The sequence below is a fragment of the Bacidia gigantensis genome (assembly GCF_019456465.1).
Source record: "Bacidia gigantensis strain McMullin 20006 chromosome Unknown contig_249, whole genome shotgun sequence".
In the NCBI taxonomy this organism is placed as follows: domain Eukaryota; kingdom Fungi; phylum Ascomycota; class Lecanoromycetes; order Lecanorales; family Ramalinaceae; genus Bacidia; species Bacidia gigantensis.
The window spans coordinates 1,636,798-1,661,771 of record NW_025408603.1 but is presented as its reverse complement, the minus strand read 5'-3'; the positions used below and the strand labels follow the sequence as shown (position 1 = coordinate 1,661,771).

General features: G+C 50.8%; 6 protein-coding genes across 6 annotated transcripts; 2 read left to right on the top strand and 4 right to left on the bottom strand.

Moving 5' to 3' along the window:
* Positions 1 to 492: 492 nt before the first annotated feature.
* Positions 493 to 2,531, bottom strand: KY384_006720 (uncharacterized protein; the record flags this gene model as incomplete). The annotated part of the gene is made up of 3 exons (XM_044815213.1): positions 493 to 1,757; positions 1,819 to 2,376; positions 2,498 to 2,531. The coding sequence occupies 3 exons, from the start codon at positions 2,529 to 2,531 to the stop codon at positions 493 to 495; spliced, it is 1,857 nt and encodes a 618-aa protein (XP_044668313.1).
* Positions 2,532 to 4,498: 1,967 nt separating this feature from the next.
* KY384_006719 (uncharacterized protein) lies at positions 4,499 to 8,515 on the top strand (the record flags this gene model as incomplete). The annotated part of the gene is made up of 7 exons (XM_044815212.1): positions 4,499 to 4,820; positions 5,029 to 5,993; positions 6,333 to 6,499; positions 6,554 to 6,768; positions 6,791 to 7,058; positions 7,143 to 7,588; positions 7,653 to 8,515. 7 exons carry the CDS (start codon positions 4,499 to 4,501, stop codon positions 8,513 to 8,515), a joined length of 3,246 nt encoding a protein of 1,081 aa, XP_044668312.1.
* Positions 8,516 to 10,455: 1,940 nt separating this feature from the next.
* KY384_006718 (uncharacterized protein) lies at positions 10,456 to 12,037 on the bottom strand (the record flags this gene model as incomplete). Its single annotated transcript, XM_044815211.1, has 2 exons — positions 10,456 to 10,553; positions 10,672 to 12,037. 2 exons carry the CDS (start codon positions 12,035 to 12,037, stop codon positions 10,456 to 10,458), a joined length of 1,464 nt encoding a protein of 487 aa, XP_044668311.1.
* Positions 12,038 to 13,361: 1,324 nt separating this feature from the next.
* Positions 13,362 to 16,589, bottom strand: KY384_006717 (uncharacterized protein; the record flags this gene model as incomplete). Its single annotated transcript, XM_044815210.1, has 3 exons — positions 13,362 to 16,020; positions 16,052 to 16,245; positions 16,275 to 16,589. 3 exons carry the CDS (start codon positions 16,587 to 16,589, stop codon positions 13,362 to 13,364), a joined length of 3,168 nt encoding a protein of 1,055 aa, XP_044668310.1.
* A 2,203-nt stretch (positions 16,590 to 18,792) lies between these two features.
* On the top strand, positions 18,793 to 19,984 carry KY384_006716 (uncharacterized protein; the record flags this gene model as incomplete). The annotated part of the gene is made up of 2 exons (XM_044815209.1): positions 18,793 to 19,601; positions 19,867 to 19,984. The coding sequence occupies 2 exons, from the start codon at positions 18,793 to 18,795 to the stop codon at positions 19,982 to 19,984; spliced, it is 927 nt and encodes a 308-aa protein (XP_044668309.1).
* A 660-nt stretch (positions 19,985 to 20,644) lies between these two features.
* KY384_006715 (uncharacterized protein) lies at positions 20,645 to 22,477 on the bottom strand (the record flags this gene model as incomplete). Its single annotated transcript, XM_044815208.1, has 1 exon — positions 20,645 to 22,477. One exon carries the CDS (start codon positions 22,475 to 22,477, stop codon positions 20,645 to 20,647), a length of 1,833 nt encoding a protein of 610 aa, XP_044668308.1.
* Between the last annotated feature and the right edge of the window lie 2,497 nt (positions 22,478 to 24,974).

The window sequence follows — 24,974 nt, the reverse complement described above, 5'->3', positions numbered from 1 at the left end:
TCTGCCAGTTGAGGGTATGGTCGATGCTGGGAGATGTCAGAGAGGTTGGAGGAAGAAACTTAGGGAAGGCGTTGGGGGCTCACGTGTCATCCTGCGTGTAACCGCGTTTAACAGACGCGTAGAAGTGCATGTTGGTAGATCCTGTGATGTAGATGGTGGACCATCCTGGCGCGTATGTGAGGGTGTTGCTTGTGCTGCCTGTTTTTGTAGTACTGTTAGCTTTGTCCCCGACTGAAGAGAGACGGGGATAGAATTGTACATGATGCGTCTCCCCACATGTAGGTATCTGTTGTGGACATATTTGGGTGTGAACTCTCCCCATGAAACGAGCAAGATGAATTGAACGTCCAAGTGTGTGGGTCACTCGTTGGCTTGAAGTCGAAATAAGGATCATCTTTGGGATAGGTATGGTTGTTGTTCATGCCAATACAAGGCTGATTTGCTTGCCTGACAGATGGGTCAGGTAATGCAATTTGATGGTCAAGTCATATCTTACCATAGAGGTGCGCTCCAATCGCTCATATCGACAGTCAGACCAGCAATGAAAGCTTCCAGACCCGCGTTCAAGACGCGTAATTTAGGGATAAGATAGCGGTCAAAAAAGCTCGCACGTGACAAACCAAAGTAGCCGAAGTCTGTAGAGGTCGAGTCAGCAATCTGACCGCTTCCATCAAGCAGGTCAATAGCAGCTGCACTAGCCCAAGGACCGCGGTTGCCAGCCTCAGAAATGGCCTGCAGCTGGAAATAGCGACCGGGCGTTGGAGCCCACCTGACCACCTTGCTGCTGCGGTCATCTACCCATCTATCGCTTGCCAGAGTCGTCCATTTAGTCATGTCCCCACTTACACGAATTGAAAATTTACCGATGGTGCCATTGCGCGTGATGTCTTGTCGCGGAGTGTACACAAGCCCAGAGATTGGCTTCCACCCAACCTTGCTGGCCATCTGATAGAGATCGATTGTGAATGTATGGGGATAGGCAGGATTTCCAGAGTACGAAGTATGCCAGATAGTATCCATACTCTGGTCAGACGCATTTGAAGCTGAAAATCCTGACTCGGCGCTATCTGCGCTCACTTGCCAGTCACTTTTGTTCAAGGCGCCGCTGAGTATATTGATTTCAGCAGCACTTGCCCAAGCATTGCCGCTGACTTCCGAGAGGGCAGTCAACCTCACCACCCGAGCGTACGAGCTACTGAAGAAGACTTGCTTCAAAGAAGTGTCATTAGCAAAAGTACCGACTGCGACGTCGGGACCCCAGGATAAACCGTTGATACTAAGCTGTATGCTGTATTTTGCAATCCGGCCATTGGGGGTAGTATCTTGACGAGGCAGATATGTCAGTCCATTGACAAGCTGCGTTGTATGCATGTCGATGGTTATGGAGTGAGGATATTGCGTCAGTGTGGGTGAGTATTGTGTGTGCCAAAATGTCATATTTGAGCTATCAAGTGCCTTTGTAGGCTCGTTACAACTTTGAGCGCTACTTGCAGCGACGGTAAAAGTGTTTGTTGGTAGGACTCTGTAGGTGGCCAGAGTCGGTGGGATACTAGTTGTCCAGTTGCCATTGAAAGGCACATCGACATCGCTGCCGGTCGGAGCTACTCTTCCTTGGGTCATTTCCATAAAGCACAGGGAGTTCAAGCGTGCGTTGCCTTGCAGACCAAAAGATGGCTGAGACAATGGAGATTGAGCGATCCACGGGTAGCTTTGCATGTGAGCGTAGGTTGGCACAAACGTGGGTGGATGATCAGTGACTGAGTTCAAGTCAGCATGGAACTTTCTGGGGGCTGGTAAGGTATTGGGCATGAAGCGTACTTGAGGCAGGATTGGCTACTTGTGCCGAGTAGCCGCTCGCCAGTAGGCCTAAGGATTTGAGGCCTGCAAATTTAACGGCGAGAAGAACACCAAGAATTTTCATGATTGCAGGTGTTACATTACCACTGTTAGCGCCGAAAGAGGTCAAGCTCGGAAGAGGATTGGCCCAGAAAGTGCTATCAGTGGATACGGGTAAGTTGATGAGGAGCTGATTTATCGAGTAATTACCGGGAACAGCCATCTTTGATTGCATCTGCTTGTATAAGGCTGTTGTTGTATCTAACGTGCTGTTTGACAGGCTTGCAGGATATGCAAGCCGAAACCCAGACAGATCAATAGAGCTAGGGGTTTGATTCTTGGCCATAAAGGTACCAGACTCGATCCTGAATTGGAAGACGATTTGTGATTGTTGCATGACAATCCGCGGCGAGCTGAAAGTGACATTCTGAATGACACCAAGATCGGCATCTTGTATGGTGAAGGACACAATCGCGGGAGTATCGCTATTAGCTTGTTTGGCCCAGAGATTGTCTATGCCATTGTTGATGAGATACCTGGCTGCAAATCAGGATGTGACAGATCTATGTTAGGGTTAACTTACTGGGTCAGTATCATGCCTTGATCATATTTGCCAAGCTACTGGCCATCAGATGCTGTTCGGTTACTTCGGGAGTCTCACGTACAGATACTGTCGGCGCGCTTCCAAGACCCATGTTGGCGATACGGGTCAATCTTAGGTAAAAGTAGATTGCAATGGATTACGAAGTCCGCTGCTGAGATGAAGCTAAGTTTACCCAAAAAACAGTGGGAATTGAATTGCAAATATATATTCGTGGAGAGAGCTGGGAAGCGGTCCTTGAACGACGGACAGAACCACTCTATAGCCCGATCCGAAGTTGGTAAAAAGACGAAAGGCTAGTGGAAGGTCATCCTACCTGTGGTTCATGCTCTCTTGGTTCTGATACGATCATCAATGCATTTTGCAAAGGCACTAAAGCCAATAGGAAGTGCTGGGTAAGAAAGTGATGTAGGCGGCTTGCGGAAGTTGAGCTGAAACTCTAGAGTTTGCGTCCCGATACTTTGTCACTGCAGTCCATCTTTGGAGCGAGATGTAGAAAGTCGTCAAGGGTCATAGCTGAGAGCTAACCCACGCCGCTTGACAAGACTTGTGTACGAGGCAAGCTTAGCACTCCTATCCAAAGCCGTTGTATATGAGCACATGATCATCTTGAACCACGCTGAGAAGGTAGTCCGATAATACTTGTGCTAGACAGACATAGTCAATGGGTTGAACTATATTCTGCTTCTTTTCGAGCTAGTATATGGAGACGGACCTGCCAAGAACTGAAGCCAAGGACGCCAAGCTCCAAGCCAGTCCGATCACGGTAAGTGCCTTGGCGCTCTAGACCTTTCTAGCGCGGTTCTGGCGTGCTAGCTCAACGGTCGTGGCGTTCGTTATGCGAGCTGAGCCACAGTCCACCACATTTTTAGCATTTCCCCTCTACGCTCCTTTAGTCCCCTTGCAACAAGCTTCAACTAACAAATGTAAGCGAAGGGCTTCTCCTGTTGTAGGGCAACGACCGATTGAAGCTTCAAGCCTCAAGAGGAAATCCCCTGCTGAAACCCAGATTCCAGAGCGCGTCGTCTCGTATTTAGGAGCCGCCTTAGGGTTGACATAACCCTGAGCTGAAATGGAAGTATGCAAGATGACGCATAAATGTCGTAGCCTCTACGCCAGGGGCTGGAATACACAAGTCCTTCTACCTCCATTGGACGACCACGACCATGGGGATAGCCCTACCAAATTGTAGCCATCTCGGAAAAGTCAATACCGAAGCTAACCAAAGAGCGGTGCGAGAGTTCGATATCAGCCCTTCACGTCGTACTCAAACCTTGAAGGGCGCGCTAGAACCGTACAGTCGATGTACTCGGATCTTATAATGGCCGTTAGAAGACACCTATGGAAACATAAAACATTGCAAACAGAGCAGTAGCATTAATCTGACAATATCCACCCACACTTGAATAGAGCTCAGCGATTCAACAACTATCTTCACAGCCATGGCTTCCATCCTGTGGGACTCAGAGCTCATGACGAATTATGTCCCTGCTCTACCTGTTCCCCCTTTGAGCCATTTCGTTACATGTCTCGACCCCGTGTCACGACGCCCGATGGTCTTTGCTATCAGCAATGATGCAGTGCCAAAGTTGCAAGTCGTCAAGGTTTGAGCACCCTTCTGTCGATACACGTTGAAAACACCTAGCAGCTAACGAACACTTCCGACCAGGAGGATGAGAATGGGGTGACTCGCCTCATCGATCTTGGTCCCGCTCTGGGTATATCCAAAGACACGCCGGTAGTGGCATTCGACTGCCAGCAAAGTGCTGACCTCAGCATCTTTCTCTGTGTCGCTGTTAGAAACAGTGCAGCTGAATGTTCCGTCCTCGTTGTCCAGCCTTTTCAAATGACCACGAACCCCATTCTGAAGCTTTTGCCGCAGCAAATAGTTGGATCAGTCGATAAGATTTACGTCGTAAGCTCATAGTCTCTTAAATCTGTCCCTATTCAAGAACCCTTTCTTCAAATTTTCGTCGTTGTGCGTGTGAAACTTGCTCACCCAACTTCACTATTCAGGGCTGTCCCGAAGCAAGTCGTGGCGCTTGGCCCCTTATACTCGTCATGGCACAGCCTCTGGGCTCTTCTACTCAACCTACTGCCGCTACCCAGTCCCAGTCCAGCTCTCAAACATCCCTGTCACGCTTTCGCGCAGGTCTTGATGTGCTTGGCTTGACCTGGCCGACATCTACGATCGCTACGGCCGCTCAGCAGACACCCCAACAGGTGTCTCAACCATTGACGCCGCCAGGAAACAAGGGAAGTGATATCATCCGTATTCTAGTCAACGACGCCATGGGGACTACGCAGACCTTGAGTGACATGAGCTTGCCTTTGAACGTGGATCGTATCATTGACGTTGCGCCTGCTGCCAATGCCTTCGGGCGTGGGTGAGTTGGTTTCGAATTGCGATGGTCGTGTACTTATGTTTACAGATTATACGCCCTTGTATCGGTCCAAGGAAGCCCGTGAGTTTCAGCTTGCAAGCGCTTCTCTTTCTGAGCCTTCCTTACCCTTCGTAGGTACCTTGTCGGTGAGTTTGTTCGCTTCGATACAGATCAGAATGACGGAAGTCTGTTCTGGTACACTTTGAGCTTGCAATGTCCGGCTGGTGGGTGCCAAATCCCCTTCACGTGCCTCTCAGCTCATCAATGCAGGTGCTTCGAGCATTGCCACGATTACCGATCGCTTCGGTCGATCATCACTACTTGTCGGATGCACTGCGGGTCTGCAATTCTTCACCTGCAGCCAAGCTACAGATCGCACCCAGACGGGCACACTTCTCACCTCGGACCCTCTGTTCTGTTCCCCATCAATATTGAGGATAGCGCAAGACCAAGACAGCGTCGTAATCTGGTCACTCAGTGGCCAGAAGACTTTGGGATATACAGCAGTCAGCGCTAGCGCAATGGGTTCTGGAACACCTTGCCCAGTCCTACCAAGTACCTCTTTCACTGGATTCTCAGCATGTGTCTCGAGTCCAAGCCCACAGTCAGGACCTGCAATATCTCAAACACTGATTGCCAACGATACGGTCGGCAATCTCAGTCTCCTGCAACAATTCAGTGACTCCAAGCTTTGGCGTTCCCAACCTTTCTATGTTGCAGCCAGCGCAGACGTCATGGCAGTGCCGAGTTACACAATCACGATTTCTACCACCACAGGTGTGGCAAACACTTCCACTTCTAACGGAAATATCATCATGTCCGCCTCATCGTCTAACAATGTGATATGTAATGGCTCAGCTGCTACATTGACTACCGCACCAACAGCCTACCCACTGGATGATGCTGGACAGCTTCACCTTATTGTTGCCACAGACAGCATAGCGGCTCAGACACTGACACTCTCAGGCCTCAAGGACGCCCAAGGCAAGGACCTCAGCGTGGGCACAACATACGTCGACCCTAGTCGCAAGATCATAAAAGCACTTTCCCAATTCCAGACGGGAGACGATTTGACTGCTGCTTTGACGCAAAAGCTTCATCCCCCTCTCGCACCAGGAGATGTCCCAGACAAAGGCTTGCTTAAAGACGCTGCTGCTGGTATTCAACAACTTGTGAGCGCAGCATCGCAAGTTCCTGCCAGTGGAAATATTCCTGTGACTAGCAGTGCTTCAATGCCTGTCCATTCGTTTTCGGACTTCTGGGCATACGTAAAACAGAATGCGACCAATGTTGGGTCATGGTTTGTTCAACAATCAAGTCAGTTGACCTCAACATAGGTGATTCATAGAAATAACGCTGAGTCTCTTCAGGCATCTTTCTGACATTTGTCGTGAAACTCTACAATGAAACTAAGACATTCATTCTTGACACAGTCGAGAAGATTGGAGTCGCTCTACAATTCGTAAGTTGAGCGTCACAGACTCTTCAAAATCTTACTAATGGTACTTCAGATTCTTGATAAGATCAAACTTGGGATCGACAAATTGGTTCAGCTCTTGGGCTATGTTTTTGACTGGAACGCCATAATGACCCTCAAAAGAAACATGAAAGATATAGTGAACAGTGCGTTAGATTATGGTGCGCAAGAGATCATGGCTGCCCAATCGAAAGTCGACACGTGAGTGGATCCTGAATTATCACAACGGTGGGGCGCATAGCTAATGTCTCTCAGCTTTTTCGACATGCTGGAAAGCAGGCTGCCACAGAGTCAGACTGCTCTTGACCCTGCATTCTCTGATAAGCTCGCAGAGACGGGCGGGTCACCCGATCCAAGTCTTGCTTCGGGCACAGCGTTGAATTGGGCTGGAGAGCGTCTCAAAAGTGGTTCCATCGCAGATAATCCAGCGCTCGATGGCTTTGACAGTATGTATTCTCCCATCGAGAAAGGTATGAATGCTAAAGAGCAAAGGTATTGGTGGAACAGACGACATAACCCAAATGATAGAAGATTCAGTCTCTATCAACACCGCCCAATTTGAGGCTGTATTCAGAGCCTTAGCTAAAGACGTTACGGATTTATTCCAGAGTCAGGACGCAGCGACCGCAATCGATGCGCTGAAGAATCTCGGCAAAGATCTCCTGTTTGATGCCATTGAGGGCATGAGATTCTTGGCAAAGGCTCTCCTGAAGATTGTCGCGTCGATAGTCCTTCTCATCAAGAAGATCGCCAACACCACGTGAGTACTCTGCTTAGTCTGTGGAATAGTATCCCTAACAGTGGTGGAAAGTATACAGATTCCCATATTCACTGGCCTGTACAGATTGATCAATGAAGGCGACGCGCCTAGTATATTGGACATTGTCTGCTTCTTGATTGCAGTGCCTGGGTCAGTTGCATACAGGGCGGCGAACGTAGGCAACATGCCCCCTGTAATCAACGCAAATGACATGACCAATTTTGCTTTCGATCCGACTTCGATAGGAGACACCACGCCCGCTGCAAATGCACCAGACCAAGGTTCGGCGCAGCCTGCAGCGAATATCGCTTCCGCCGCTACCATCGTGCCATCGGCTCAAAGCTCGACGATATCTACCGGAACTCAAGACTCAGCAGAGCCTGTAGCGAACGCCAGTTTTGCCGCTATCTTACCAGCAGCCCAAGGCTCGACTACATCTCCAACAGCGCCTACGTCCAGCAATGCGCCCCCTTCCTTTACATTTCAGAACCCAAAACCCTACAAGTCATCTGGTGGCAGCGAACTGTCGAGTAAGCCAACGCCGCCCGCCCACCTTACCCAAAAACCCCCGTCCACTCGCTAATTCCCACCTAGAATTCCACATCAACCCCTCCGACAACCTCGCCCTATTCGGGTCTCAAGTAGCAGGCATGCCCTCGCAAGTCGCCGACGGCGCCATCGTCGCCTACAAATTCATCACAGACATCGACCCGAAACCCAGCGCGCTAACCGCCGTCATCTCCGCGTGCATGGCAGGCACGGGGCTGATCAAAGGCGGCATCATCGCCTACACTGCGGGCAGCGCACTCAAACAAACGCCCGGGAGCAGCAACCCGGCCGGGGACAAAGGCGCGACGAATCTCAAAGGCACCGCGAACTCCATCCCGCCGGGCAAGATGAAATACCGGTACATAGCGGTGGCGATCCCGACCATCGGCGCCATCTTCAGCCTGCTGAAGCAAGACTTCGACGTTGCGGGGAGCCGGCCTAGGTGGTATACGGCGTATCTGACTCTGATTAATGGCTTGATGGGGTTTCTGTGCAGCGCGATCGGGAAGGGCCAGGTCGATACTGAGGCGGAACAGGGCTTGCAAGCCATCAATGCCGTTATCAACACTATCAATTTCGTCTTCTTTGCTTTCGCGTACGATGAGGAGCTTAAGGCCGCCGCAGCTGATTTGCCGAACGCGGGGGGAAGGGGGGAAGGGGGGAAGGGAAAGTACGATCCCTCCGTCGCGAGCAAGTTGGGGATCGGGGCTATGTGCATGAATTATGTGGGGCAGGATTTTGGGACGGGCGCGTTTTATGCGCTTAAGGAGGAGGAGTATGAAGTTGCGGTGCCATTGCTGGCGGGGCAGATGAGCTGGAATTTCGAGTGTACGGCTGTGGAGATGTTTAGGTGGTGGGTGATGTTTAAGGGGGGGTGTATCCTACTATTGCGAGGCCTTGGTGAGTGAGAAGGAGAATTGGCTGGGGAAGAGGTTGGCTTTGTGTGAACTGTGGGTTCTTCGTTGTTATTTCCTGCTTCGTTCCTGGCTTGGAGCATTTCAATTCGTTCAATGACTTGAAGAAACGCCAAAACCACCGCCCTTTGATTGCATGGCCTGCGTAGGCGGCATCTTCGCCTCCCGCCAAGCCGTGGTGTACATCTGGCCATGCGAAGGCTGGTCATCCCATTGCCGTTTCAGACACAAGCATGTCGATTAATAGCCCTTGCTTGACAGCATCGCACTTCTCCGACGTGTACTGGTTTTGCTATTCGCACCAGGCGCCGCACTACTCGAGACTTTTGCCCCCTTACCGCTACTGACATTGCAAGTCATTAGGGCGTCGGAAGAAATATAGTATATTTGACCACACTCTATGTAGAGGCAATACTCATTTCCTTCTGTGATCGTAGGTTGGAAAAATGATGTCATCTTTTTTCCAATGGGGGTTGATCCCGGACACAGACGCTTTGATCAGACATTGTATGCTAGCACGAATGCCATCTGATCCATGGCTTTATTACTCATGATCCACGGTATACACCTCAGGAGGTATGGACGTTGGGAAATCCTGCTAGGGATCACAAATCAGAGATTTCTTCTTTGCATTGAGTCAAGAAATGTTCAACAAGGTGTAATATTTAAGAATGTCATGATACTAAGGCTCAATTAGCAAGAATCTGGGCGGCTGCGTTATTGCGTCGGTCACCGAAAACATTCGTGCCAAACTCCAACTTAACCGACGAAGGCGGTCATTCTGTATTTGCACAATAGCTTCTCTTCCATCTTCGTGCCAAATGGAAAGGTCTTCAAAGAACCACTGAATGTGACATTCCTTGCAGGGATGCTAAGAGCCCCTTTTGCCGAGATAGACCGGTACAAGACCCGATTAGCCTGCATTTTGATGCAGTGTAGGCTTCAGATCCTGAACATGGCTCTTTGAACGCTTATGCACTGGATGCAAAAGCACTCCTTTCTCATATCCCTGGCTCGACCGATAGCGCGTTCAATCATGGTTTTTGTAAATCAATGATCCTCTTGACAGGCGCCACGGGCTTTATTGGCTCATACAATCCAAGTGCTTCTCTAAGGCTCGATTCAGTAGATATCAGCAATGCACTGAACTAACTACCTATCTCTCGAGTCAGTCAGATCGTTGTTGACGTTCTGGGGCGGCCTCTTGGCGTCGCCCAAGTTATGACTAATCCTAGTATCACCTGTGATGTCTCCAAGGTACTATGACAAGGCTGTCGCAAAAGTATTACTGTATTTGTCGACTAAGAGAACGATCAAAATGACTTCGCGCTTCTTCCTCTTTTGCACTTTGTTATGGAAGTCCTTTCTACTACTACGGTCACCGAAGTAAGGGGATAATTTTATCGCTGTGGCACCGGAGGTTCATCTGGAGACCGATAAAGGTATCTTTTTTAGGCCTTTCCCTGTCGGTACTTTGATTTCATATCTGACCTTTCCCGCTGCGACCGACTTTTTACGAATCATAAAGGGGTACTTGGGAGCTACCAGAAATCTCAACATACGCTATACAAGCAGCGACTATATCAGGCGATCGGTCGAGTAGGTTTAAAAACGCCTCAGCTTCTGGTGCTTTCACAAAGTAAGAATACTTGTTTGGAGAAGAAGTCTGATTGTGGTATGTTTCTTACAAGATTATCGAGTTTAAATCAATGCGGCAGCTACAACATGAACAAACATTCAACTCAAGTAGACAGTCATCCCTTTCTGAGTGTTATTGCAACCACCGGAAACATGAAGAGGCGAGCTTTAAGTCCCTTTATAGATAGGCCAAACCTCAAAGAAGTCACTCTCACAGGCTAAATTTCATGACGAATTCTCTATCAGGCGCTCTCTTCACTTAGACAATGTCTTTCTATCCTCTAAGCATCGTTTCATTAGGACATTATAGCCATCTCGTAGCTCACCACGGTTGTCATGCCTCCGCGGCAAAGAAGTTCTATCCTTAAGAAATACACACCCAAGGATTTCGGACCTTTCGTCAAGTGCTCGTAACCAACCATCACGTACCCCATTGGTCATCAGTAGCGACAGGCATTCTGGGGCTTGTGCACGGACGGCTGCTTCAATTACATTCCGGAGAAAAGCCTTACCGTTACCTGTAAGGTCTATCAGGAGGTTCGCCCCCTTATCTATCAGCACCTGAGCCACACGAATCATATTCGATGAAAGGGCTTCCATCAGAGGTGTACGACCGTCAAAAACAGATATATCAATATCCGTTCCAACATCAACAAGCAAAGTAGCTATAGCTGGGAAGTCTGGGGTTTCCGAATACATGAGATCGTGTAAAGGTGATGTGAAATATGATCCGGTATTACCATCTACGTTTAGTCCATTATGGAGCAAGAAAGCAAAGGTATCGGCGGTAGCGTAGTTAATGGCGAGATAGTAGGGAGTTATGTTTGGGTTGACAATGGGCTGATACATCGGATCTGCCCCATGAGAAACCAGCAACTTCACCAATTTTTCCTGCCCTTGTTCGAGGGCATATACCAACGGAGTTGCGAATGTAGACTCGCCCATGATTTGCATATATTTCTGCGCATTTACATTAGCTCCATCTTCCAATAGACGTTCTACAACCGATAATTTATTCTGACCCTCACGGGATACAGCTGAGAATAGGAGCTCGTTCAAGAGGCTTTGGTCGGACGTGGCCACGGGCTCAATGATGCGGAACATTTGGTCATAATCGCCCCGAGACGCTGCAACTAAAGCTCTTCTATTCTTCAAGGAGAGGAACTGGTACAGTTTAAGCAGGCCATTAGGGAGTTTCCGATGTTTCTTGGGGATGCTGGTGACTTCTGTTTTGGCTGCCTCCGAGATTTGGGTTTGGCTTGTCAAAAACTCATTTGAGGGAGACTCTGCTTGCAGATTCACACCTATAGCTTTATCGTCTGTTTCAACCGCATCTGCGATCCAGTTGACAATGAAGTCCCGATTGGCCTCAAAAGCTGCGAGACTAATACCGGCCCCTTCTAGATCTTTACGAATCTCACGCCATGCCAGTCTTTCAGCCGGGGTCAAGCTGTCGACTGTTTGAGTTGACATGATCGATCCTTCCCTCGTATTGGGATCCGTGTCGGTGATAAGCTTGTTGAGATTTTGCTCGACCTTCATCTCAGATGTGCTGAGCAAAGTCAGTAACCTTAAGCATAGTCTGGAGAACAAAGTATACCTAATAAGCACATTGATCATCGTTACATTCGACGTCAGCCGCGCACGATACTCCGCAACGTCCCTCTGAGCAAACCCCAACCGATCACGCTTCCCTTTGTCCTCAGTACCAAGACTCTCATACTTATCAACCAGACTTTGCAGGTCATTGAGTATCGCCACGCATCCATCCGTCACCGTCTTGATACTCTCGGTGCGTTCAGGCGTCAGCGGACGGGAGAAGAGGATCCTCTCCGCTTCCTTCACTACGACGTGAAGCGAGGCAACTTCTTGCGCCATTTTTCGGAAGCTCTCCGGGGCTGCTTTGCAGGCTTTATATACTTTCCAGGCCAACTCGCCTAAAGCGATGAAATCTCCGACCCCGAACCCATACGGAACAGGCATGGCAAACAGCTTGTTGGTATCACTGCAGCCGACTCAGAGCTTATATGGCGGATTCACGGCATAAACGAACAAGGGCTGGAAGGGTTTGAAGATAGAGGACTTAAGGCAGATGAGGTCGCTGTCAGCCCCTCCTCGCTGTCTAGCTCCAGCTTTGTCGGCTACGTCATCCAATCGGTAGAGTTGTTCTTGCATAGCCGATACCCTGGATCGGCTATAGTTGTGGCCATTTTCTAAGCCCTTTTCTTAGAAAATACACGTACAAAACCCACATCCATATCTTTCAAGTCGTTACGCTCTGAATCTGAAAGCCAGTCCAAGCCAAAACGTACGAGCCATTATCAAGGCAGCGGTCGCTTAAGAGAACTTGATCAGATCAACTGATGCTTATGCCGAAGATCTGCTTTTCATTTCGTAGTGATTCTTGGATGGATTCTCGAGACTCATTTGAAAAGATCCACCGAGGTGTCTGGCCCCTTCGCTAATTTTCGCAGGGGCAGCCATCAAGGTGGGATCATGCTGTAGAATCAAATAGCAGCGCCGAATACTGACCACAACAGCGAGAAATGCTTGGAAGATCAATCCATAGGCAATGTAGAGGAATTAGTGCGTGTTCAAGCTATCCATTGAAGAATGATAGCATGGCCTCCTGCATAAGCTAAGAGATAAGATCACCGAATTAGGCCTAGTCCAGCCCTACCTGGCTTGGCACCCGGCTCTGCTTCTACCTTACTATCCTGTTCCTAGACAGCTTCCTACTAAATCAATCTCTTGTCACTGTTATAAAACCTATTCTATATGAGCTTCAAAGACGACGAATATGTTCAGGGGCATAACCATTTCTATGGATGATCTAAGTTATCGAGCAGTGATTATAATGAAAAAAATGCTAGGCTTCAGGCGATCATCTGATCCAGTATTATCATATTTCATATCTTTACAATATACACCCAGCCTTGCCAGGACAATCATGAGCCGTCTATGACTTTTACAAGACCGTTAGCAACTTTAGCCCTTCACTATACACACGCCATAATCGTCCAAATCATTACCATCACCACCCCAGCCATTTGCCACGGCATCACCATACTCGACATCCCAGCGCCCACAAACACCTGCGCAGTAGTTCCTGACGTATTACCACCCCCAGTCCCCGTCGCACCCGCCGTCATCGTCACACTAGCAGTCCCATTGACACTAACAACCCCATTCCCTCCCAAACTCAAAACATCACCATCCACAGTAACGGCAGCCCCCCAGGAAGCACCGTCGATCCAGCAACCACAAACCCCGTCGGCAGCGCCGTAACCACCTCCCCATCTCCCAACGTAACGATCGCACTCCCCACAACCCCGTTGATCGGCACAAGCGCCGTCGCCACCCCATTCACAACCGCAGTCTTCCCATCCGCTCCCAACGACACCGTCGTGCCGGACACCGTCACCACGCCGCCAGGCGCCAATGTCTGCCCAGCAACCACGAACGCGGAAGCGGCGTTTGCTGTGAAAACCTGGCCTGCGATCGTCAAGGATGGAGGCGGTGTGATGCTCGGATGGGAGAGAAGCTGCGTACTACTCCCTACGACAGCGGTCTTGCCCGCCGCGTCGACGGAGATGGCAGTGCCGGACACGGTGATCGCTGCGCCGCCGGGCGTGAGGGTTTGAGAGCCGATGACGATGTCGCCTGCCCCGGCCCCGCCCGCGCTGGTAGCTGGTGAGGCGGTGTACATCTGGCCCGCGAACGTAAGGACAGCGGGCCCTGACCCCACCGCCCCATTCTCCACAGCAGAAGTCGGCGCAGGGGTTTGGAGAGCTTGCGTGCTCCCCCCAACCACGACCGACTTTCCGCCACTTGGTAATACGATGGGTGTGCCCTGCACGTTCACCGTGCCACCAGGCGTGAGCGTCTGTCCCGCGATCACGAACGCAGAGGATGGGTTCGCGGTGTACACCGCCCCCGCCACACTCAAAGTAGCCGGCGCAGGTCCCAACGTGCCAGCTACAACACTCCCCCCGCTCGCCACGGAGATGAATTGGCCATTCGAGGTGAAGGCTGGTGCACCTGCTGAGAGCGTCTGCCCCGCCACGACTGCGGCGGAGGGGTTGATAGCTTGCACCGTCTGTCCCTGGATTTCGACTGCGTGGGGTGTGAAGGGTTGCGCCGCTGCTGCTGCTGCTGGTGGTGCGTTGGCTTGACCCGCTGGCACTGCTGGGTTCTGTGGCGCTGCTGCGTTGGGGGGAGTGTTTACCTGGCCAGCTGGCGCCGCGTTCGAGCCTGGAGCTGGGGCGGCGTTTTGACCTGTCCCAGTCCCTGCGCCTGGGACTTGTCCGGCTGCGGCTGCGGCGGGTTGCTGGCCTCCACTTGCGACATTTCCTGCGTTGCCTGCGGGAGATGATCCGGCTCCTGCTGCTGGTTGACCTCCTGCTGGCTGACCTCCTGCTGGCTGACCTCCTGCTGGTTGACTTCCTGCTGCTGGTTGACCTCCTGCTGCATTTGGTGGTCCTGATGCGCCAAATGCTGCATTCACGACCTGGCCGACTCCGGGTGTTGGTTGGGGTTGCGCTTGGGGTTGGAGTGCGACTGTTGTCTGGGCGATCGGTACGACTGGTGGTGCTTGTGGGTTTTGCTGACTTGACCCGCCAGTGTTTGGTTTTGGATCTGCTTTCGCGGCCGAGTTTGGATCCGCGTTGGTTTGTTTCTGGTTATTCGGGTCTGCTTTCGCGGCCGAGTTGGGATCTGCGTTGGTTTGCTTCTGGTTGTTCGGGTCTGGGGATGCATTGGTGTTTGCACCTTGATTAGCTGGCTGCTGAGCATTTGCATCTTGTTTCGGTGCTTGTTGACCTGCTGGTGTTTGAGCCCCAGGGTCCTTCTGAGACGGATCATTTGAAGCCTGGTTCTGCGATTGGGCGTTTTTCCCATCCTGGGCTTGAGGGGCAGCTTGATTTTGAGGATCTGCTGCTTTTTGGTCCTGCGCCTGGGTCTTCGGATCCTCTTGAGCAGGTTGAGATGATTGTGCAGGGGTTTGCGCTTTTGGATCATTGTTGCCATCGCCTGCATTGGCCTTCTTAGGATCTTCGGTCTGAGCTTCTGCGTCCGGTGCGACCATTCCCTGCCCATTTGTCGACTGCTTCACCTGCGGATCCGCCGTTTGCTGTGGACCTACCACTGGAGCCACAGGAGATGCCATCCCTGCACTCCCAGGGTCTCCAGCTGGAGCCATGTTTTCGCTTGTCTGAAGTGCCCGTGGTGGATCATACACCCCACAGGGCATCACAAAAGGACCATCACGAGGCGCATTCTTACAAGCGCCCCATGCTGGGTCTAGACCCAAGATCTCATTGGGAACGAGAATGACGGGATTGTACGGAGCGCCGTATGTGGCGGTGAGGTAGCGATGACCATCGCACACGGTGTAAAAGGGATCAGAAACACCCCAAGTTGGGCATGCGATATCTGCTTGCTTCAAGGTGTCGATGACCACATTTACATAACCTCCCTGTGAGCGACAAGTCGAGGGCCATGAAGCGTAAGAGGCTGTGGTGATGGCCTGCACAGCGAATGGTTTCGGGTTGGTATATTGGCCGCCTTTCACTCCACATGAATCAGAAACCGAGAGACCTCCCACCACCGATATGTAGGTTGAAGGGTAGGTGAACGTAAAGCCATCTAGAACCTGCGATCCTCCGCCTCCAGCAACCTGCGCAGAGGCAAGTGACGTCGTCGCATTCCGCGCATACGAGTTGCCGGCTGCTGGAGCCCCAGTCGGCTTTGCGTCCTGTTCATTCAATCCTCGCCCGCAAGCGGTCTTCACTGACTCGGTACGGAAAAAGTATACGGACACCTTTTCTGCAAGGACAGAGCACTGCCCGCAACCGGATGAACTGCTAGAGCTATTCAGACTATTAGTATTACTGGTTGCGCTCAAAGAAGGCGCTGAGGTTATTGTCCCCGAGATCGAAGAGGATGTTATATATGATGGCAAGGGTAATGATGTCGTAGTACCAGAAGACGGCTTTTGAGACGAAGGGAATGTAAATGGTGATAAAGATGAAGATGATGATGAAGAAGAAGTTGAACTCGATGAAGATGAGCTCGATGAAGATGAACTTGATGAAGATGCGACGTTGGGTTTTACAAATTTCTGCTGAACCTGTACGGCAGCAGGTTGTTGCACAGGTGGGGCCGCCTGCTGCTGTTGCTGTTGCTGCTGCTGCTGTTGCTGAGCTGGTGCTGGATCCTGCTTTGGTGAAGGTTCTGGATCAGGCTCTTTCTTCGGCGGATCAGCTGCAGGTGTAGGATTCGATGGAGGAGCTGTACCATATACGGCAATCGAAGCCGTACATGGTAAAGTTGGACAATCTTGAGCCTGAGCTGAGGCGACGAGGAGAAGGCATAGATAATGATACAGGTTGAGCCCCCGCCTGAAGCCACGGTCAGCTTTGGGCTTCATACCAAACGTTGGTCTCGCAAGTCTCGCAAGATTGAAACAACAGTGATGGGCACGCCGCCATGATTAGTATATCGAACGGGATTGGCACTAAGGCACATCAAAGGGGAGCGAGATACGATCTAGGCATGAGTGAGCTTCAAGATTACGGGTGGCGCAGTGGATATCGTGACTAAATCACGACTTCACCCGCTCTCGGCCAAGGATAAGTCGGCATTGAGCACGCTAAGCGCTGTGATTTCTGCCAGTCAGTGGCTAGGGCATCAGTGCTGAAACAGACGAAGGATGTAGCGTGGACTTTAACAGCACTAGAAGCTTGCCAAGTTCTTCAGGCTATCGACGTTCCTGGATAAGTCTTCACGCCTTAAGGCACCCCAGCGTACCTGCACATGAGTCTTGTTCTAAATCTGTTTCGACCCAGCCTCCGGACCGCTGGGACCTTACAGTAGCTTGCTGCCCTTGCTGGATTCAAGAGAGAGGGTACTCTTGTATTACAACCAGGACATCATTGTTAATGTGTGCCTTCAAGAGCCATATAGGGTTCCCAGCTGAGAGATGCTTTACGGCGCGATCTCACCTCAATCCTACTCACGATCACTACTTTCCAAGCACAGGCCTAGAAAACCCGGAGCGAAATTGGAAGGATTCGTGATGTGGGGTTCTTCCTGGCTACTGCGCCGCGAACTAGCATAGTGCTTACTTAGGCTGACCATCGTCAATTTACCGAGAGGCACAGCGCACCAGGACATCCGCGCCCATGAAAATAAAGTCCGACCTTAGATCATCTACCCAGAGCTTCTTGGCATGACCATCTTGAGTCAGTAATTTCGCGGAGGTTGCTACAATGAGGATGGAACTTCACACTAAGGTTATGGAAACGTCAAAGGCCATGCGAGCGCCGCGAGCCTAGAGGAAAGGAGGACATACCCTTATATGTGCCGTTCGAAGCGAAACATCTGGCACGGGAGGGACATTGTTTCAGTCCCTGGGCAGAGCCATGCTAAAACGGCCAGCAACAAGATTTGCCTCGTGAGGATCTAGGAAAGTCGCGATACTTTGCAATTTTGATCACAATAATGATGAATGACAAGATTTGGATGACTTCATTGAAGGGCTGGCGATTAATCGCCAGTCAAGGTATACCGTCCATGTTCATACTCTTCTCTTTTTAAAAGCTCGCCAGTTACGATCTCACCATACCGATGTAATAATTGCATTCTTATTCGAAGTCTGCCTTGACACACATCGTGGGCAGCTAGATACCTTGTCAAGACCCAGACATCTCATGCAGCGCTTTGGCCTTGCGCAATGCTTGATTCAGGCTCTTGCGCGTCAGGCTGTATGTTGCTTTTTATCTCGCATTGCTTAAGAAATTAACTCTCTGCTCGCTGCTGAATATGGAAGTCGTTACTTTTCTTCATGGCGGAAATCGCATCTGTGGATGCTCCATCATCCTTGGCTGAGGCTCCCAAGTCACATTCATCATTAACAAAATATTCCTCGTCAGCAGAGAAGCTTGATGAGGGCACAAAGAATCTGGATGCCAGAGTGGAACCGTCATCTGGCTGGGCTGTCCATCGGACCACAAAGATCTCGCGGTTGAATCGTCTCTTGAAAGAGTCTTGGATAGGAGAGATAGTGGCCTGGTGCTTTGCAGCAGCCTCCGTAATATCAATCGTCATCATCCTGTTCATCTACAAGGACAAGCCTCTGACGCGATGGCATGCGCTCATCACTTTGAATACCCTGATCAATTTCATCTCGCAGCTCGCGCAAACTTTTCTCTTGATACCTGTAGTGTCGGCAATCTCTCAGCTGAAATGGTTATGGTTCCGAAAGGTCAAATCTTTGGGAGACATAGATGACTTTGACGAAGCAAGTCGTCAACCTTTCTATGGACTCGTGTTAATATGGAAACACCCTGAATGGTTGTTCCACCACAATCGACGAAGCATTTTGACTAACTCCAATAAGGTCCTTGCTTTACCTCGCAACAATCAACGGCATTTTGATCGTCTTTATCGGGCCTTTCACTCAGCAGTCTGTCACACTGGAGCCCCGGCAGGTTTCGACAAAAGAGGGGCCTTTTGCTGCTTCCATTCCAATCGTCACTGAATATAACTCATCGCATTTTACAGACGTTGTTCGACAAGTCAATCAAAACGGCAATGTTTGGAATTTTGAATTCGATACAGTTCCACCAGAAATGAAAGACGCCATTATGCAGGGCTTATCTGAAGAAGAAGCCGATCATAGCGCCGTTGAGGCGTCTTACACTATCTCAAATTGTAGTTTCACCCCTTACTCGTCGCTTGGTGTATGCCACTCAATTGAGGATTGGACACAACATATCCTCAAGCAATGCGGGACTAATAACACTCGCCATTCTAAATGCAGTTCTTCAGTGCTGGAGATTCAGCAGCATCCCGCTTTCAGGCTCGAGAACTCCAACGTATCGGCGAGCGGGATGACAATCCTGATGAGTGCATTCCAATACAACACATCCCTTTTGGAGCTTTCTCAAGAAACACAGACGAGTCATTATCCCGATCATCGAGCGCATGCTTATACTGATGTCTTTGAGTTTCCAGCGAACGACGTGCTGGGAGAATTCTATGTTTTCTATCCATCATCGGAGCCACGGAATCAAGGCAACGTGTTTCAATACGCGTTCAAGGGTACATTGTCCTTGTGTGTGTATACTTTCAATACGACCATTGTCAATGGCCAAACGAAGACAAAGGTCCTTGACATCACTAGAAATCTGCCTTGGCAAGTCGAGAGCCAAGTGGTAGAATCTGAAGGGAATGTCCGCCACGATGTGTATGCCACCTATTCTGACGAGTTTCAACGCATGAAAGTTGGGATGGATGGCAAGAGCAGGCAAAGTATCACCAATTACCTGGCGCGTGAAGTGTTTTACGGCAGCTGGGACGGGGGGCTTCAAACTGATTCAACCATGTCCACCCACAAGGACCATCCACGAGCTTCGAGTGACGCTTTCAGGGCCATAGAGTCCGCGTTGTACGGAGTTGATCAGATGAAGATATGGGAGGGCTTGGAAAAGGTGGAGAAGCTTTTAGGGAGAGTTGCGATACAAATGACGAACGCGTGAATAGAACCCGCAGATTATATTCTCAGGCCAAGCGCGGCTCGCTAACATCTATCAGTCTGCGAACTACGTCAATGAACCCCTCGCAGGTTTCACGTGGAACAACGACGAAGACCGAGATATACATCGCCGTGAACTTTTACTGGCTCAGTCTCCCTGTCGCTTCAGTCGTGCTTGCATTTGCCCTCTTGTTGGCGGTGATTATGTCGAGCCGGCGCCACGGCATTCCCGCCTGGAAAAGCAGCAACCAGCAACTGACGTCGATGCTCGAGCCGATAACCAGTGAGGCTGTAGGGCTGGATAATGAACTAGGTTCGAAGATCAACTTGAAGCTCATCAAGCGAGCTGATGGAACGTGGAAACTGAGGACGCCAAATGACTCGGTGAATGCACAAGAAGCTCCTTCATCGGAAAGAATTCGTCAATTTTCTTTTTCTGACGTACCTGGCAGCCATTCCATTAGCCTCGAAGCACCTCACTGAATGCAATATGTGAACATTCCAAGACATCGTCTAATTATGCACATTGATGTTCGGCGCGTTGGAATGTGGCGTCTCATATGAGCAATCGGTCAAACTTCGGTCCCGCGCTCGTCTTAGCGCCTTGGCATTAACTCATCTATAAGGTGTGTTTGAACGTGGCCATGCCAAATAAAATTCTAGCGCTGGTATTAGGGGTATGGCCCCTGGAAAGCCCCCTATAAGCTAGTTTTCCTCAGGCCAGCTAGCCCCCGGGTTTGCCCTTGTGGATTTGGCGTGGCCACGTTCAAACACACCAACCCTCGGTCTAAAATTTGTCACATCATCAAATCCACCAATGCTGCTGCGAATACTATTCTGATGCCCTATTGACCATGACGAGCAAGCAACTCACATGTCACGTAGCGGCATCTCAACCCGCCAGATTCTAGTGTTATCTATCTACTGAACAGAATTATCTAGCGCTCTCATAGCTCTTCACACTTGCCAACGGACCCAACGAGTCCTCTGCATTCAGCGTCACTTATCACAGAAGTCTGACGCCTTCCTGGATCCTTATCATCAACTCCATTCACCGACTTCATCGCCACAGGCACAGTCTCTCCAATGACGTCATTCCTCCTGATATCGAGGACAGCCTGATACAATCGTCCATCCCGCAGCGAATCATGAATGCTGCTAATCCACGATCCAATATTCTTCTTCTCCCTACCGCCGAGGCTCATAGAGTCGGGACTTGGATGCTCAATCAAGCCCTGATTGAACGGCACGCCTAATTCATGGCGTATGAACTTGTACACCGTCGACGAGCCTGTGCCCAGCAATTGCAGTGTGTCCTGCTCATGGAAGAAAGCTTGGCGATTCTCAGTGTACACGTCCGAGACGGTGGTACTTGCTTCACTTCTCCACCGCGCTAATGCCTCGCCGAAGTTCTGCGGAAGCTGCGTTCTCGACGATATAAAATGTATCGTTACGACAGACACACACGAGTCAGCTACGATAACGGCACGACGATAGGAGTCCAATCTCGTCTCTTTCGACCACCCGTCGACGAGGCGCTGCCACACTTTCCCATCCAGTTCCATCTTCTCAGCAGCATCCAGATCCTCATTCCAGACACTGGCACTCAACCTCTCCATCTCCGGTTCCAGCCTTAAGAAGAACTTCACAATCCTAGCCCTCAAATCCAACGCCTGACACAGCACGTACAGATGAGCCGCCGCCATCAACATGACGATCTCCGCCGACTGCAGTGTATACCGCGCCGAGACAAGCGCCAGCGAATTGACGGCTTGATTATGCATTTCCGCACTCTGCACATGGCTGCTGACCGGATTCGCGAGGAACGCGAGCTCCGACATATATGACGCCATGCTCGTATCGATACCCTTGCAGGTGAAAGAGAGGCTGGGCTCGTCTGCGGATAGGTTTGGTGGCAGCCCGTTGCTGAGCATTGGGTTGATGATCTCAGAGCATTGAGCGAAGAGGAGCTTACCGATCATTTGGAGGCTTAGGCGTGCTTTTTCCATGGCGGAGGTGATTGAGGTGGCTTGGAAGTTGCCACTGTGGTGGATGTGCTTGTTGTTGACGTCGATCAGAGGGTTGTCGGTTGTGGAGTTTAGTTCTGTTTGCACTTGTTTTTGGGATAGGAGAAGGTCCTCGAGTTGGGGGCCGATCCATTGGGAGGCTGTGCGCAAGGGGTAGCGATCTTGGAAGAGACCTTCACTGCGGGAGTCATCCTGGTTCAAGCCACGCGCAAGTTGGGAGCCTTGAAGTAGAAACCGGATGTTGCTTGCGACTTCTATCTGTCCTTGATGGGGTCGGATACGCGCGATGAATAGATGAAAGCTTCCGTAGCTCCCAAGCAAGGCTTCAACTGCCATAGCAGTGAGTGCTTGGGACAGCATGGTCAGGTTATGGGCATCGAACAAGGCAAGACTGCCTACTGCTGCTGATGTTGCAGTACCATTCAGAAGTCCTAACCCCTCTCTGGGGCCTAGTGTCACTGGCTCGATCCCTGCTGTCTGCAAAGCGTCGTTCGAGGAGACAATGGTGGGTCGGCCTCCACGTCTGACCTGAACTTTGATTTCTGGATTTCCAGTTACTGTTCCCGCTATATAGGACAGTGGTGACAAATCCCCAGACGCCGAAACGCTACCTCGAAGGGGCACGACTGGTGTTATTTGGTGTCTGATCAGAGAGTTCACTGTTTCAATGACTTTCCAAGATACTGCAGAATGGCCACGAATAACCGAATTGCATCTGACGAGGATCGTTCCCTTGACCCAAGACGGATCCATTGCATGCGACGTGACGCCTTCATCATCATGATCTGATTCGCCTTGGTCAAGCTTTGTCAGCACGCCAATGTGTAGATGTTGGAGTAGTGCTGACTGCAGGTCTTCTTTTGCTTGTGTCCGAGTGTCAGCGCTACCGCCAAAGCCGGTAGTTACACCTAAAATCCATCAGAAATGACCCAGCTCGATTAGACGATGGTATCATACCATATATGACTTTTTTGTCGGCCAGGTGGCTTTTGAGCACATCGACACTCTGCTGCACTCTGACATGGCATCTTGTACTCTGCTCTAATTCACTATGTACGCCGTATCTATGGCAGAAGTCAGTAAAACGAAAGTAGTTCTATTCAGACATCGTCAAATCTCACCGAGACACAGCAACGACCGTGGCAATGTCGAGGCTTTCGCCGTCAATCTTCACAAGCCCTTGTGTTCGAAGCTGAGTAATCTTTCTCCAAACATTCTTAACGAGATCCCAATGCTCTGTGTCGCATTGACCGTCGACGGTCAGTGGAAGGATTGCGTGCATGTCCTGAGGAGAAGAACGTTGTGTCCAATTGCGCAGAGCGAGTACAACGACCCCGTTGCGGTAATCTAAATCGAGGAGACTGTGAATCGCAGACAAATAAAGCTACTCCTGTCGATGTGCATAGAACCTCGGATCTTTTAATCAGTCGTGGACAAGACTGATTAGGAAACATGTCTGGCCGTAAGCCCGACACGCAATGATAGTAGTTTGGCGAGTTGTGGTGATCATCTAATATGTACACCGCTGTTTGAGCCTCTCTCAAATTGAGTTGCACCTCTCCTGGGACAATCAACGACTTTTCTCCACAATCAGCAACATCACAGCTGACGCGAAACTGACATAGGACTCGCACGTTGGCCGTTGCTCTGGGCGAACATACCGTAATCATGGCTCTAAACCCTCGATAATACTACGATGCGGCTCAGAGACTGACATGATCCTACCTCTGTCTAACTCCCCGGAGCTCGAGTGAGCCCCCTTCAAGAAAACGACAAGCAAGTTGCCAGGCCCACGTCAGCTGATCGAACGAATACGCCTACCGCGCAAGACGAGGTTGTGGGTGTTAATTACAGATGCAGACTGATCCCAACTTTTATCGGTGATTAGGCTCGAGAAACCTTTGATCGCGCATGGAAGAGCTTGAACGGATAAGTCCGCAAGAATGTGTCACAGCTAGGAAGGAGGTCCTAATCCAATGAATTTACTGTCGTTCTTTCAGTCGATGACGGGGGCGGGGTGGTCAGAGTTGTGGTCACGGCAGTGAGGTTCTCATGCTTGGTAGGAATTGGTTCCAAGGGAGTCGGAGAATTGATGTTGTGGTATGAATTTTTACGGTGCAAACTACTCGGAAGAGGGTAACCTATAAAAGCTGACCTGATAAACCACAGATCATAAGGTTACTTCTACCTCCCTCACCATAAAGCCACCGACCATAGTGTAATCCCCATCGACTCGCTACCGCAGGCATAAGCAGCAAACTAAGTTCCCCTATCCCTCCCCTCCCCTCCCCCCCTCCTCCCTTACACACCTTCCCCAGCAATCAAGCAAGCACCGCCTCAACAACGCCCTCCCCTCCCCCTCCCCCTCCCCCTCCCCCTCCTTTCCCCCAAACTCCAACAACCCTCAACCCCACCTCCTCCAGCAACGTCCTCCACTGGCGCTCCGATCTCTCCATGCCCGCATGCAGCGCCATCATCTGCAGATCCAGGGCGGCCGGGAACGCGGCTACATTCTCATCCGGTAGGATGAACTCGCTGATCAGGAGCTTTGAATAGCGGGGGGGCCGGGTTTCATGGCGGCGGCGATGTGGGTGAGGATCGTCCGGCACTGGGCGTCGGGCCAGTCGTGCAGGATGGCGCGGAGGTGGTAGGCGCGTGCGCCTGGGGGGGTGGGGTGTTAGTGGATAGTCATGCGATGGGCGACGGAGGTAAGGGGAAGACAAGGAATTACCTCTAACAGGCTGCGGCGCAAAGAAGTCATGAGCCATACACTCGACCCCCTCCTTCCTAAGCTCATCCACAACAGCCACGATAACATCTCGCCGATCTTGCAAGATCAAGCGCCCCCACCCCCCATCCCCATATCCCTTAAACGCCTCCTTAAACTTAAGCAAATCATGCCCACGATTTCCGCCCACGTCCACGAGGAGGACTGCGTCGCTGTCCGCGGGAAAGTCGGAGAGCAGTCTTTCCTGGACGGCATACGCGTCGAACCAATGCGGCCGCCCCTCTCTTCGCGACTTCATGAAGTCGTTGAAGGTGGCTGCGGTCGCGGGGTGAGCGGATTGGTAGGTCCAGAATTCGCTTCCGAATGTGTCGGCGAAGATGGATGAGTGGTTATCGCTTGGGTTGCGATAGTTGTGTTTGCGAAGGTAGTCTGGCATTTTTGCTGCTGTTGGCATGAAAAGATCAAACCTACGTCGATGGGGCGTTAGCGTGTTCCCACTGAGTTGGTTGAGTGGGTGGGAAT